Here is a 15,819-nt window from a genome sequence, read left to right as displayed (position 1 = left end):
CAATGTCCTTGAAGGAATGGAAGGAGGAGACTGCCCATCTGTAGAGAAGACTCATAAGCAGAGCGCTCCACTCCCCGGTGAAGGGTGTCCATCCTCCACTGGAGGCACAAGCAGTCTCGGGAGCTGTTCCGCAGCTGGAATTAAAAGCTCCATTTCCCCAAACTGGGGGAGGAAGAGATGGTTGGGCACCAACTTCACCTATGATGAGGAAATTCAGCGGGCTACAGTATGATCCTGAGAACAGCTAAAGTTTGAGCCTGTCCAAGTCAGAAAGAGGCTGGGAGCCGCCATCTCAACTCCATGTCTGGCACGAGAGGAATTGGGGCGGACTGAGAATCCCAGTGCTGGTGGGGAACCACCTGCTTCCCATCCAGATCATATTACAGCTCTAGTCAAGGCTCCAGTGGGGAGGAAGCTGCCAGGACAGTGCACCAGCCTCTCCGGGAAATTACCGGCCAGACGGCAGAGGCCAGAGATTATCCTACTCTGGTAGCACAAGCTGCCCCAGGGGGTGTTCTGTGATAGGAATTGGAAGCTCCATTTCCCAGAAACAGGGGAGGAAGAGACGGTTTCAGCTACTGACTTGGCTGGCTAAGAGAACCCTGGGAACAGCTGGGGTGTGAACCAGCCCAAGTCAGAAAGAGGCCAGTAGCCACCCTTCTGACTCCGCCCCAGCCTGAAGGGAAGCCAGGCTGACTGAAACTCTGTGTCGGAAGGAACCCAATTCTTTCAAACAGATCAGCCTGCAGCCCGCTTAGGCTTCAGCTCTGCCTCTGGTGGGAAGGAAGCTGAAGAGCCCTGCACCAGCCTATACAGGTAAGTGCAGGAAACTCTGGCTGGCACAGACTGAAAATCAGAAGTCTACTGGGGCAACTGTTCATCTTAGACCTGCACTGCATAGAATGCTGCCCACACCTGCTGCTCCATCCCAGCCCCAGGCAGGGGAGAAAGGGATGTGAAGCTTCATCAGTCTCTCTGGACAACTACAGTCTAGGCCTACATGTGGATTATTCCACATGGCTGTGACTCTGTCCCTACCCTGGCAAAGGAGAAAGTTGGATGAAGCTTCACTGGTCCCTGGTGCAATGTGGACAGTTTGAGCCTCCACAGCTTACAGCACCAACTACATGCTTGGCTCCTACTGCACAACCATCAAGGCAGAAACGATAGGAAGCCCTAAATTAAATAGAAAAACTGCATCCAAAAAAAAAAATACTCTAGGTAAACCAGATGCGAAGACACCAACAGAAAATTACAATCCACACCAAGAAACGGGAAGCTATGGCCCAGCTAAAGGAACAAAATAAGCCTCCAGATGACATAAAGGAATGGAGACAACTAATTACAGATGTTCAAACAAATCTCCTTAATAAAGTCAATGAGATGGCTAAAGAGATTAAAGATATTAAGAAGACACTGGATGAGCACAAAGAATAATTTAAAAGCAGACACAGAAAAATAGCAGATCTTATGGGAATGAAAGGTGCAATCAATGAAATTAAAAAGACATTGGAATCATATAATTGTAGATTTAAGGAGGCAGAAGAAAGGATTGGTGAGCTTGAAGAAAGGGCCTCTGAAAGTGAAAGTGAACATACAAAAGAACAGATGAAAAAAGAATGGAAAAAGTTGCAAGGTCTCAGGGAACTAAATGACAGCAAAAGGCATGCAAACATACATGTCATGGGTGTCCCAGAAGAAGAAGAGAAGGGAAAGGGGTGGAAGGAATATTTAAAGAAATAATGGTAAATTTCCCAACTCTATAGATATCCCTGTCCAAGAAGCACAACATAGTTCCATCTGAAAAAATCCAAATAGACCAACTCCAAGACACATACTCATCAGAATGTCAAAGGCCAAAGACAAAGAGAAAATTCTGAGAGCAGTCAGAGAAAAGCAATGCACAACATAAGGGATATCCAATAGATTAAGTGCTGATTTCTCACCAGAAACCATGAAGGCAAGAAGACAGTGGTCTGATATATTTAAGATACTACAAGAGGAAAACTTCCAGCTAAGAATCTATATCTAGCAAGACTGTCTTTCAAAAATGAGGGCGAAATTAGAATATTCACAAATAAACAGAAACTGAGAGAATTTCGAACCAAGAGCCAGAATTTCAGGAAATGCTAAAGGGTATGCTAGAACCTGAAAAGACAAGACAGGAGAGAGGGGCCTGGAAGAGAGTCTAGAAATGAAGATTTTATCAATAAAAGTGACAGACAGATAAAACTCAAATAGGAATAAAATTAACTAATGATGTAAAAGCGCTTATATTCAGAAAAGTGCAACTCAATGTTAAAACAAACTTTAAAAGCCCTAAATAACTGGAAGAACATTCCATGCTCATGGATTGGAAGACTAAATATCACTAAAATGTCAATTCTGCTCAAATTGATATACAGATTTACTACAATCCCAATAAAAATTCCACTAGCATTAAAGAAAAAACTGAAAACATGATCATTAAATTTATTTGGAAGGGTAAGGAGTCCTGAATAGCCAGAAACATCATAAAAAGAAAAAAGTGAACCCATATCTCCAGACTTTAAATCATAATACCTACCTATAGTGGTAAAAACAGCATGGTACTGGCCTAAAGACAGATACAATAGACCAAAGGAACCAAATTTATGGTCAGAAACAGACCCTCACAGGTATGGTCAAGTGATTTTTGACTAGCCTGTCAAACCCACACAGCTTGGGCAGAACAATCCATTCAACAAATTGTGTTGAAAGAATTGGACATCCATAGCTGAAAGAAGGAAAGAGGACCCGTATCTCACACCTTATCCAAAAATTAACTCAAAATGGATCAAAAAACTAAAAGTAAAAGAACCATAAAACTTCTAGAAGGAATTACTGGAAAACATCTTCAAGACCTGGTGGTAGGTGGTGGATTCTTAAAGGAGATAAGAGAGAGACTGAGTGGACTACTGATGTTTAATGTACGTTAAAGTTTTAATTAGCTTTACTGTAAAATTGTGGAAATGTATAGAGTGGACGGTAACACAGTAACAGCTAGTTTAAAATGGGGATGTGACTGAAAATGGTAGTCTAGTTATGTAATTGTCAATTGACAGAATGCTTGAAAATAATCTAGGAAGTGGATAGTACAGTAAACCAAGAGGTGGGTGAGAACTGTGGTTGATGGTACAGATGCAAGAGTGTCCTTTGTTGGTTAAAACAAATGTGTATCACTACTGCAGGGTGTTGGGAATGTGGAGAAGCATCAAAAAAATACAGTTGGAGTGACCTATGGACTGTGGTTAGTAGTAGTAATAAAATATTCTCACATCTATGCAAAAGATGTACTGTGTTGATACTGAGGTAATATGGAAAATATGAGCCAAATGTACACTATGGACATAGTAATAATCAGATGATATTGTATCTATAGCAAATGACATACCACATTGTGGTGTGTCGATAGAGGAGTGTTATTTGGGAATTCTGCACACGTGCATGATTGTTTTATAAGTTTACAACTTCTGTCATAAAAAAAATATTTAAAAAATAATAAAAGGGTGGGAGGAAAAACACACTAAATGTAAGATAAGGACTATGATTAGTAGTAAGGTTTTGACAGTGTTCTTTTACAGTTTGTAACAAATGTCTCCTGACAATGCAAGGTGTTGGTGGAGGGTTGATGTATGGGACCCCTGTATTATCTTATGCACGTTTGCTTTGTAAGTTCACAACTAGTACTGTATACTTAATTGTTTATGTATGTTCATACACAAATGATATATAAAGAAATAATAATCAGATTGGTAGGGGAAAAATGCTTTGTTTAGTAGTAATAGTTTGACAATGCTCTTTAACCATTACTTAAAAAGGTTTAAAAGCAATGCAAGTTATTGGTGGTAGGGTGAGATGTTATATATGTTTGTTTGATGTTAGAGATGTTTGTTTTATAAGTTCACAACTATCATACACTTACCGTTTATGTGTGTTTGTGTATGAGTGATATATTTCAATAAATTTTTAAAAATTAAAAAAAAAAAGAACCTCAAGTTAAGTCTCACACCTCATGCAAAAATTAACTCAAAATTGATTACAGGGCAGCGGACTTGGCCCAGTGGTTAGGGCGTCCATCTCCCACATGGGAGGTCCGCGGTTCAAACCCCGGGCCTCCTTGACCCGTGTAGAGCTGGCCCATGCGCAGTGCTAATGCATGCAAGGAGTGCCGTGCCACTCAGGGGTGTCCCCCGCGTAGGGGAGCCCCCCGCGCAAGGAGTGCGCCCCATAAGGAGAGCCACCCAGAGTGAAAGAAAGTGCAGCCTGCCCAGGAATGGTGCCGCACACACGGAGAGCTGACACAAGATGACACAACAAAAAGAAACACAGGTTCCCATGCCGCTGACAACAACAGAAGCGGACAAAGAAGACGCAGCAAATAGACACAGAGAACAGACAACCAGGGTGGCGGTGGGGGTGAAGGGGAAAAAAAATAAATAAATCTTTTTAAAAAAATTGATTACAAACTTAAATGTAAAAGTAAAAGCATAAAAACATTTAGAGAAAACCATAGGAGAAAATCTTCAGGATCTAGGATTAGGCAAAAAAGTTTTAGACTTGTAATCAAAAGCAAAATCCATAAAAGGGAAAACTGGACTTCATCAAAATTAAAAACTTTTTGATTAAGACGGTAGAATGAGACATTTCAGGGTTCCATCTCCCATAGCAGCTTTGAACAACAAGAACTAGTAGAAACATCTTTCTACAACCTTCAGAAACAGTTAAGGAATTGTAGTAACAGGGCAAGCACTAAAGCAAGAAAAAGACTACTTACAGCAGTAAGATCTCACTGGCTTGGCACAGATGCAGCCCATGTTTCCGGTGTGGATTCCTTATCCTGATTCTAGAGGAAGCAGAATAACTCTTGTGTACATACTAGGACCACGTCTACCCCAGTCTGTCTGGTGCTGGCCTGATGGGACTTGCTGTCCCAGAACTTGCCCAGTATGTAAAAGGTAGCTCACCAAGTTCTCCTAAAGAACATTGAGAACCGTCAAGTTGTGCGGCCTGGGTCAAAGGGACAGTGAATAAACTGTTTCCTATGGAAGAGGGAGAGGGGTGATTCCTGTCAGCTTAAACAGGGAATTCCTGGGGCCACATACATATGCCCAAAACTAGAGGCTGGAGTAGAAAGAACCAGGGAGCCCCCACACTTTGGCCTGGAGCTGTTCTCCAAACTCACTGTATGGACAAGCCCTGAAGAAGAGCAGCACTTGGTACAAGTCAATCTGCAAATGTTTCCTTCATCATCATCATCTTTTTTTCCTTTATATTATCTCCTGGCACTCAAGGAAAGCTCTGTCAAAACAGTAACTGGATATAAGTTTAAGGAACAGATGCCTCAGAGTCTAAATTCCAGAGATAACACACGAAAATATCAACAAAAAAATTACAAAATGTACAAGAAACAGGAAATGATGATCCAAGCAAAGGAGACAAAGCATGAGAAACCATCAATGAGGAAGATCAGTCCTGGGACATTCCAGACAAAGAACTTAAAAAAGGGGGGAGGAAGGGTCCTAAATATGCTGAAAGACCTAAAGGAAAACATGGGCAAAGAACTAAGGGAAGTCAGAAAAACAAAAGATGAACACAAACAGAATATCGATATAAAGATGGAAATTATAAAAAGGAACCAAACAGGGAAACGGACTTGGCCCAGTGGTTAGGGCGTCCGTCTACCACATGGGAGGTCCGCGGTTCAAACCCCGGGCCTCCTTGACCCGTGTGGAGCTGGCCCATGCGCAGTGCTGATGCGCGCAAGGAGTGCCCTGCCACACAGGGGTGTCCCCCGTGTAGGGGAGCCCCACGTGCAAGGAGTGCCCCCTGTAAGGTGAGCTGCCCAGCGTGAAAGAAAGTGCAGCCTGCCCAGGAATGGCGCCACCCACACTTCCTGTGCCACTGACGACAACAGAGGCGGACAAAGAAACAAGACGCAGCAAATAGACACAGAGAACAGACAACCAACGGGGGGGGGGGGGGGAGGGGCGGGATTAAATAAATAAATAAATCTTTTTAAAAAAAAAAGGAACCAAACAGCTGAAGACAACAGTAACAGAAATTAAAAATTCCCTGAGTGTTCAACAGCAGACTGGGGCTGAAAGAAAGAAGAATTAGCAAACATGAAGGTAAGATGATTTAAATCATCCTGTCTGAGAAGCACAAAGAGGAAAGAATGAAGAAAAGTGAGCAGAGCCTGAGGAACCTATGGGACACCATCAAGGGAAGCGGATGTGATCAAGCAACTGGGCTCCCGTCTACCATATAGGAGGTCCAGGGTTCAATACCCAGGACTTCCTGGTGAAGGCAAGCTGGCCCACACTGTGTGCTGCCCTGTGCAGGAGTGCTGACTCACGCAGAGAGCTGACACAGCAAGATGATGCAACAAAAAGAGACATAGGGAAGCGGCTGTGGCTTAATCGGTTGGTCTCCCATCTACCATATGGGAGGCCCTGGATTCGCATCCCAGGATATCCTGGTGAAGGCAGCCTCGCCCATACACTGCAGAGTGCTGCCTGGCCCACAAGCGCCACAGAGAGCTGACTCAGCAAGGTGACCAACATAAAGGGAAACAAGCAAAAAAGTGCAGAAAAACACGCAGTAAATGGACACTGAGAGCAGACAGCAAGCAAAAGAAAAGGCACAAGGCACAAGGGTTAAAAAAAAAACCACACACACACACAGAGGAGAGGCAGTAAGAGATGCAGCAGACCAGGGAACTATGGTGGTGCAAGAGAATGATCACTTCTTTCCCACTCCAGAAGGTCCCAGGATCAGTTCCCAGAGCCACTTAATGAGAACACAAGCAGACACAGAAGAACACACAGCGAATGGCCACAGAGAGCACACAATGGAGGGAAGCAGGAGAAATAATAAATCTTTTGAAAAAAAGAAAAACCACAGAAACAAGAAGGCAGTGGAAAAACATTAAAATGCTGATGGCCAAACACTGCTAACCAAGAATTTATCTGGCAAAACTGTCTTACAAAAATTAGAGAGGAATTAGGACAATCCCAGGTAAACAAAAGCTGTGAACTCTGTCACCACTAGACTGGCCTTACAAGAAATGCTAAAGGAAGTTTTACAGGTTGAAAAGAAGGGACCTAGATAACTAAGGCCACATGAAGAAATAAGTATCTTCAGAAAAGATAACAACATGGGTAAATATAAATACTAGTAACCAACCCATTTCTAATCTGTAACTCCATTTTTTACTTCCTCCAAGACCTAAAAAGGCAAATGCATAAAACACAATGATAAATCAATGTTGTTGGACCCATAATGTATAAATATATAATTTCTGGCAAGGGTATGAAAACACAGATTACATATGCCAATGGAGATGTTAAACTGGATAGAGTTAGGACGTTAAATTTAAGTCCCACAGTAACCACAAAGAAAATATCACACAACACGTAAACTTATAAGAGATGGAAAGTAAAGTACACAGTTTCTAGGAGTGGGGAGTAGAGGCAATCGGGAGTTAAAGCAAAATGAGCACAGGGCTTCTGTTCAGGTAAAGGGATAGTTATAGTAATAGATGATGGTGAGAGTACTGCAACATAGTGAATGTAATAAACCCCACTGAATGGTTTACCTGGGAGGGGCTGAGATGGAGGATTTATGTTGTATCTATGTTTCCACAAAAGACAAAGAGAAACTTAAATGATAATGACAATTAAATGCAATACATGTTACTGGATGAAAACTAAGAATGGAAGAGAAAAGGCATAAAAGGACATTACTGAGACATAAGATTAGAATACAGAATGCAACCTTTATATCAACATTAAAGTTCTTGAATTTTACAACTGCACAAAAGGTGATTACATTAGTGAATATCCTTTTCCTTAAGAAATGAAGGAATAAATGGAGAGAGGGAGGAAGGAAGGATAGAAGAAAGGGCAATGGTAGCAAACTGTTTTAAAAAATTGTTGAATCAAGATATCTGGGATAGGGTTGGGGGTTATGTTGGAACTCTTTGTATAAGGTTTGTATTATTTTTACAATTGTTCTGCATTTTGAAATTATTTCAAAATAAAAAGTTTAAAAAGGATAAAAGATAAACTACAAACTGGGAGAAATGGTTTACAACCACATACCAAAAAAGGAGTAGTATCTAGAATATATAAAGAGCTCTCAAGATTCAAAAGTAAAAAACAAACAAATTAGAAAATTGACAAAAGACATGAAGAGATATTTCACCAAAGACTATATATGGAAAGAGAGTAAGCACATGAAAAGCCGTTCAACATCATTAGCCAGTAGGGAAATGCAAATTAAAACTACAACAATACAACACCACACACCTATCAGAATGTCTAAAATAACATACAGTGACCATCACTAAATACTGGTGAGGATGTGGAGAAATTGGAGCTCCTCTATAAAATGGTTTGGCAGTCTCTTAAAAATCTAAACATGTTAGCTACCATACAAACTAACAATTGCACTTCTGTGCAAATATTTATATCAGATACGTTCAAGCAAAAACCTGTACGGGAATGTTTATAGCAGTTTTATTTGTAATAGCCCCAAACTGCAAATAGTACAGGTGTCCTTCAATAAGTGAAGGGTTAAACAAATGGTGTCACATCAATCCCATGGAGTCCTTTCTCAGCAATGTACAGAAAAAGTAATACACACAACAACCTGGATGGATCTCCGGAGAATCATGCTAGTAAAAAAGGCCAGTCCCAAAAAGTTACATAATGTATGGATGTTTATGTAACATTCCCAAAATGACATAATTTCGGAAATTATAGAGCAGACTAGCGGTTGCCAGAAGCTACGTAGGGGGAGAAAAGGGAGGGTGGCTGGTGGGCTGTAAAGGAGTCACTGGGGGAAACTCTGAAGGGTGCACAGGCTCTCTGTGTTATTCCTCACAACTGCATATGAATCTACAAGTATTTCAAAATTTGAAGTTTGATTTTTAAAAATTGAATGATTTGAGAAGGCAGAAACAGGACATCAGTACAGAACATTTTCAGCATTATCAGGTACATCTTAAAAGTATCACAGCAATTATAAAGCTGTAGACAAGAAGAAACGTGAGCTCCAACAGTGAAGGACTTAGAGATCTATAGAAAGGAAAAGGGGAAATTAGGCCAACCAGAGGGAAGCCTGGTTTACAATAAAACCACATCCAGACTTGGGTTAAATGTTGAACTGGTGACAAGAGATTTTCTGGGAAGAATGAACGTTTTCCAGGAGGTTGAGCAGGAAACATCCAGAATCCGCTGACTTCTTATATCTCACAGTGTTGGCCCCCCAAAGCAGAATCTGTGGGGCTATATTAAGAAAACAAATGTGAGGTTGAAAAGGTAATTAGAAAGAAAAAGAAGGAAAGGCATTTGATGATATTAATCAATGTGCCCTAGAGTCTGAGAGGAAGAACCAAACCCACTGATAGAGTAAGTCAAACTTGTATTTCTCTCACGGCCCTTCTTGGAGGAGGAATTACTCCATGGAGAGAAAGGAGACACCCCGGCCCCAGCTTCAGGAGAAACTGTGGCAGAAAGGAATGTCCCTTCTTTCTCCAGGCCAGATCAACTCAAAAACTGAGGAGAACCAAGGACCAAGGCATGGTAGACCAGTTAGTTCTGTTAGTTTTGCCAGGGTCCTTAAGGATACAGAGTTTAACTTTCAAAATCATCAGCAATAGCAGTAGGGTCAATTCAGGAATCCACTGTGGATATTTCTTTAACTAAGACTAACATGCAGAGGGGAATTCTCCCCTACCTGCGCCTCCAGCAGATCTAAGGAAAGCCAGAAGGGAAAACAGGCACAAGGCCTAAATGGCTCCGGTTTCCTTCTCCAAACCCAACAGGCCAGGGTGCAAGGACTTTGCTTGGAGAGGAGCTGCCTGTTAGAAATATCCGACAGCCTGTTCTTTTCAATTCACTCTAAGTTTCCAAGAATGAGGCAGCTAGGGGATAAATGGAAATTAAAAGTTTTAAATATATGGGATAGGGCAGACAATAAAGGAAAGAAGGTGCCTGAGGAAAGATATGAGATATATGAGGAGCCACTTCTTGAACTTCTGAATTTTGTAAGACAAAAAAATGGCAGTTTTCTTTTGCCATTCTCCAAAAGAATAGTTCATAGAGGTAGATTTTTTTCCCAACTGAATTCAAATTCACAAACTATAAAAGCTAGCCAATTGTCACATGACTGGTAAACTGAAAAAGATAAAAGGAAAGTTACTTACTCTTCTGTCTTACTCCCACCAACCTCCCACTACCACAAACCATCAGGGGACACAGCAGGTACCAGGGCAGGCAAGGACCACCTCTGCTTTGGCTGCATTTTGCAGGCATGTGGCTAATTCAGTAATATTCTCATGAATCATCCTGACCTCCTAGAACTGTGGAGGATATTCAGTTTGGCTGACTGAACTTTGAGTGCTGAGGACAGCTGTGGCTACTGAGACCAGTCCAGACCTTCACCTGGGTCTGACTGGGGACACACTAGCTAAATCACAGAAGAGTAGGAAACTGTGGAGGAATATCCCTACTATGACATCAATGAGAGAAGAGGAAATGAGTAACAGGAAGAAAGTGTAATGTGGGCCTTTTTAAGTTGCTAACCCTGTGTGTGGTACCTGCCTAAGCGGTCAGCTGAAGCTCACTAAATAAAATTACCTGGCTAGTCAAGTGAATGACACTGCTAGGCAAAAACGATGAAAGGAAATAGAAAGGGGGTAAATTTTTGGCTTAGTGTACACTTCGTCTTAGAAGTAATAAATATTCTGCCTTGAATCATTCCTAAAGATTTTAGGTGCAACAGTCAACCGGCACATTTCACTTGTCCTAGGAAGATACAAAAAGTCATGACACAAGAAAATACATCAATCTTCCTCCTTCCCTTGAGGGAGACAGCTTCATGCCTGCACCATCCTAGTTTGGCTGCTAAGCTTAAAAGGTCAACGGAGAACAAAACTTGGGGGAATACTGGGAAGAAGGAAAGTTCCTAATTTCTTGCCCATGTCCCTTCCCTTCTCATTCCTCAAGCTGAAGGGATTCCAAAAGGACAGATGCATCTGAAGGGAGCTCGAAATGTCAGGTACTACCCATAGCACACAGGCGCAGAACAGAGGGAAAGATGGGGGTCAGAGAAGGGGGTGGTACACGACCCCCTAAGGCAGGACATATTCCACCAACACCACCCAATCCACATGGCAGAAACAGAAACAAGGCAATAGGACAAACTAAATAAATGGCTTCTTTTTTTAACTGCTTCCTTTTAAATGAAGAGAAATACTGCCCTTTGATGAAGTGTGACAAGAGAGGACCCAGATAGATAAAACGCAGGCATTATCACGACAATATGCTAAAAGAGCTACATCAATCCCTGCTGTCTTGAACTATTTAGCTGTTTTACTCTTCTGAGTGCTTTACTCTCTGAGCCAATGAAACATTTAACACCCAAAAGCTTCAAGAATGTTGTCAAAACTCTATCAATTCCATTTCCACTAAACTGAAAATCGAAAGGAAAAAATTATTTATGTATTCTTTATCTTTTGCTCCCTAAACACAAAATCCCACCAAGATGTTAACTGAGGAGCTGCCAGTGAGTAATTAATTTCCAAGACAATTCTATTCTTCTGCAGCAGAGCATAAACCTCCTAATAAACAAAATCCATGGTCATTATAAACTAGGTTTGAGAACCAGAGCCATGTCCTCCAACTAGTGCCCCTTTTCTTGTATGTGTGTGTGTGTGTGTGTGTTCCTTTCAATTCCAAAGTTTCCTGGTTTGGATAAATCATGTGGTTCCCCTTGAATGTGTTACCCTCAACACGTCCAGTTACTTCCAGATAAGCATCACACGTTTGTAAAACACATTTACCAAAAGCTGCCTCGTGGAAAGAACCAAGTGTTAAAGGGCTGCTGCCCACTGTAAAATGTACGTCACCAAAATCAATCTGCCAATTCGTTAGCAAAGAAAACAAAGCAAAGCAAAATCTGCAAACATAAAAGCATGTTATTTAAATGGAGAAAGATTTGCCTAAATTCATTACAGTAAAGAATAATAGACTTCTTGGCCATCATCTTAAGCAGATGCATCATGAAAGGGGTACCAAATAGGTGTATTTAACTATAAAAGACATTTCAATAATTATACTTTTTTTTTAAATCCCAAGATTGTCACTAATAACTCGGGAACTCTGATGATACAGCCTGACTTGAACATTTCATACAATGGGATGACATTATAATTAACTAAATCTCAGACTACCTACACATATTCCAATGACAGAATAGCTGAGAACTCCTTTACTTTCCCTGAATCTAAGTTTCCAGCAAGTATTCAACTAATACATACGGTTCCTATCTAAAAGAATTCTCTTCCAGAAAATTGTTTTATTAAATAAGACTCATGTTTCAACACTGCTTCTGTTCTATGAAAACCATCCTCTTTCACATGTTGTGCATAGACACACACACCCATGCACACACACACATGCACACGTGCACACTCACACATACCTCCATTGAACTGGGTGCCCACCCCTAAAATCAAAGACATCTTAATAGAGCACTCATATCGTCAGACTCATCACTGAAATACCAAAATTTAAATGATACTCTACTTGTCCACTCGTATCTGCAGCCTGCTGGAAGTGTGTAGCAAGTGAGGTCTCATCCTGGAAAACTTCGTTGCACTCCAAGCACTTTAGACTATGTCTACAGAGTTTGGACGGGTCTTCATCTAGAGGCATGGCTGGAATGATGGGTGTGCTTGAAGGAGCAGAAATGACTGTCCCGGTTATGCCAGACTGAATTTTTGTTACAGTGTGTGTGCCAGCTCCTGCAGAGCTCTGAAGAGTGGAAGATGAAGCAGAAGTATTGCCAGATGAAGAAACGATCATCTGATCTGCTGGGACTGGCTTTAGAATTAAGTGGGAGCACTGCATGACAACTCCTTTCTCCTTATGCCCACGAGCATGGGAAAGGAGACTGCACTTGTTGTAAAAAACTAAGTTCTTCGTACAATGGTTACACGTTACTTCGATGCGCACGCTACGCCTGTCGTAGTGTTGGGTGAGACTCTTTTCGAGAGCAAAGGAGTCGCCACATTCCAAGCACTTATAACCACGAGTCGGTAGCGTGATGCCTGCGTTAGCAGGAGGACTGAGGTTTGGGATGTAAACTGGGACTGGATTGACACTACTCAGCACCTTGTTGAAAGCTTCCACCACAGAACTCTGCAGGGAGGACACCACCTGGACTCGGGACACCTTTTTGGGTGGCTGCGAGGCTGCTGCGTTGATTATTGCCTGCTTTATTTGCTGCTGAGGTTTGGTTAGCACTTGGCGGAGTTCCGAGGTGGCCTGGGCACCCTGAGGCAGAAGGTTAAGGTTGGCAAGGTGCACAGTCTTTGGCACGAGTTTGGCGTTGGCCAGGCTGGATGCCGGCACCACAACCGTTTGCTGCTGGATGGCGTTGGCAGCTTTAATGATGGCACTGCTGGCGCTCTGGACAGAGGCAGCAGATATGACCGTGGCCTTCACCGTCGTGTTGTTAGCGAGCTTCAAATTAATGACTTGGGATCCTGCCGTCTTCACGGCAGAAACTGGGAGGAAGGCAGTAGCCACAGGCTTGATAGTGACCTGCTTGGGTGTCAGCTCGGCGGGGGAAACGGCATTCGTGACAACCGCCGACTGGAGAGGTGCTCTGGGGGGCGAAGAAAGGACAGCGGCTGAAGTTGGAGAGGACAGAAGGGATGTCACGGAAGCCATCACGGACGCAGCCTGCTCCGAAGGCTTTTTTCCGGAATCGAGCTCGACTTCAGGCAATACTCTGGTCACTGTTCTCTTGATCTCCCCAGAGGAAGTCTTAATGGTTTTGATGCGGACTTTGGGAATTGCTGGTGTGGACCCCGCAGGAGACGATGGCGAGCCCTTGCTGCTGTTTTCACTTGAAACACTCCTGGGACTATCCGGTTGCTTTACGGATGCTTTCTTCGCCCCATCGATGAGACTCTGGGATTCAGGAGATTTTTCAACAGCTCTTGGACTATCGTTTACTTCTTTCGGTAAGGGAGAAGACTCCCTTGAATTGGTCACTGGTTCTCTGCAAGAGTCTGAAGCAGCCTTTTTAGCACTAAGTGCCGCGATTGCAGCGATACATGAAGAAAGCTTGGAGGACGACTTCGTCTTTGCCTGTGCAACGCTGACAAGGTTAGTGTCGTTCTTCTCAGAGCTCAGCTTTCCATCAAGTACCCTGTTTTCAAGCACCTTTTCAGAGTTCTCCTTCAATTTGTCTTCCACTTTTCTAACTTTGAAAGGTTCATAAACACTCAGATTTATAGAATTTGTTTCTGTTTCTCTTTTAACAACTTTGTTTTTATCTAGATTGCCTAAAGCAGATATTCCAGTTTTGCTTAAATTTTCTCCTCCCAGTGCCTTCAGTTTGTCATAGTCTTGTTGGGAAACAGATCCTGTCAACACATTTGACCTAAAATTTGAACGCATTTCCTCCTTGTCGGGGGGGTCATCCACTTCTATTTTCTCGTCGTCATCAAACTCCTCAGCACTTGAGATAGGGCTAAACTGGCTGAAAGTTGAGTCTTTTAAAGTCACCTCTGAGGTAGGCACATCTCCTTTCAAGGACTTTGCTCCATCTTTACTGTAACTGTCCAGAGAGGAGGCTGTAAGGAATCCATTGTGCAAGCCATTGCCTGTGGGATTATGGCCATCTTTCTCCACGCCCTCGGAGGAATCAAGGTTCCGAACGTTCTTAACAATAACACTGACGCCAACGTCGGAAGACGATGGGGTATGGGAGTCGTCTTCTACATGTGCGTTCTGCTTGATGTGGCTTTCGTGGTCATCGTGCCCAGACTCAATAGCTGCTTTAGGATCGACCATATCTGGGATGTCAAATGCGGCCAGGAGGTCATCAAAGTCTGGGGTCTTCATATCCCCCATGGTCATGAACGTGATCAGATGTTCTGTTAAATGAAAAGAAAAGAAGTCCATCAGCAATTAACAGTGCATGGTGTGGGAAACGGACTTTGGCCCAGTGGTTAGGGCGTCCGTCTACCATATGGGAGGTCCGCGGTTCAAACCGCGGGCCTCCTTGACCCGTGTGGAGCTGGCCATGCGCAGTGCTGATGCGCGCAAGGAGTGCCGTGCCACGCAAGGGTGTCCCCCGCGTGGGGGAGCCCCACGCGCAAGGAGTGCGCCCGTGAGGAGAGCCGCCCAGCGTGAAAAGAAAGAGCAGCCTGCCCAGGAATGGCGCCGCCCACACTTCCCGTGCCGCTGACAACAGAAGCGGGTGCCGCTGACGACAACAGAAGCGGACAAAGAAACAAGACGCAGCAAACAGACACCAAGAACAGACAACCAGGGGAGGGGGGGAAATTAAATAAAAGAAATAAATCTTTAAAAAAAAAAAAAAAAAAAAAAAAAACAGTGCATGGTGATGCAATAAATAGCCCTGTAGGGTTTACACTAGCAAAGTGATGATTACCAAGAACAAGCAAGGTGGTAACAGTACCTATTACATAACTACAGAGTGTGACTCAAATTCTGTAGAATTCATATATATATATTCATTATGATTACTGCTTCAAAAGGAATTCCCACAAAATATTGTGTCGTATTGCTGTCCTGGCTCCTACCTAACCAGAATGCAGCTGACTGAAACTATGGTGGCAGAGAAAAGCAGGTTTTGGGTGTAGCAATGAGAATTTTGTCACTTATCTTTGGATTTCTATCATACTTGTTCCATATAAAGATACATTCAAAATTATTTTGATCTTGACAACATTTAAATTCACTACCAAAATCA

General features: G+C 42.7%; 1 protein-coding gene across 27 annotated transcripts in view; it reads right to left on the bottom strand.

Annotated features, from left to right (window-relative positions):
• Window positions 1–15,819, bottom strand: part of ZNF532 (zinc finger protein 532) — a 144,377-nt gene that overhangs the window by 70,997 nt on the left and 57,561 nt on the right. For all 27 annotated transcript variants that reach the window (XR_011646003.1, XR_011646004.1, XR_011646005.1 and 24 more), the window contains one exon: window positions 12,615–14,977. Coding sequence is in view for 23 of the 27 variants with exons in the window: in XM_058277811.2 (XP_058133794.1) it covers window positions 12,615–14,960 (2,346 nt within the window). In the remaining 4 variants the exon portion in view is untranslated. The remainder of the gene's footprint in view (window positions 1–12,614; window positions 14,978–15,819) is intronic.

This window comes from Dasypus novemcinctus, chromosome 16 (genome assembly GCF_030445035.2).
Source record: "Dasypus novemcinctus isolate mDasNov1 chromosome 16, mDasNov1.1.hap2, whole genome shotgun sequence".
Lineage (NCBI taxonomy): Eukaryota > Metazoa > Chordata > Mammalia > Cingulata > Dasypodidae > Dasypus > Dasypus novemcinctus.
The sequence above is the reverse complement of the archived record's forward strand: the minus strand, read 5'-3'. Positions and strand labels throughout refer to the sequence as shown.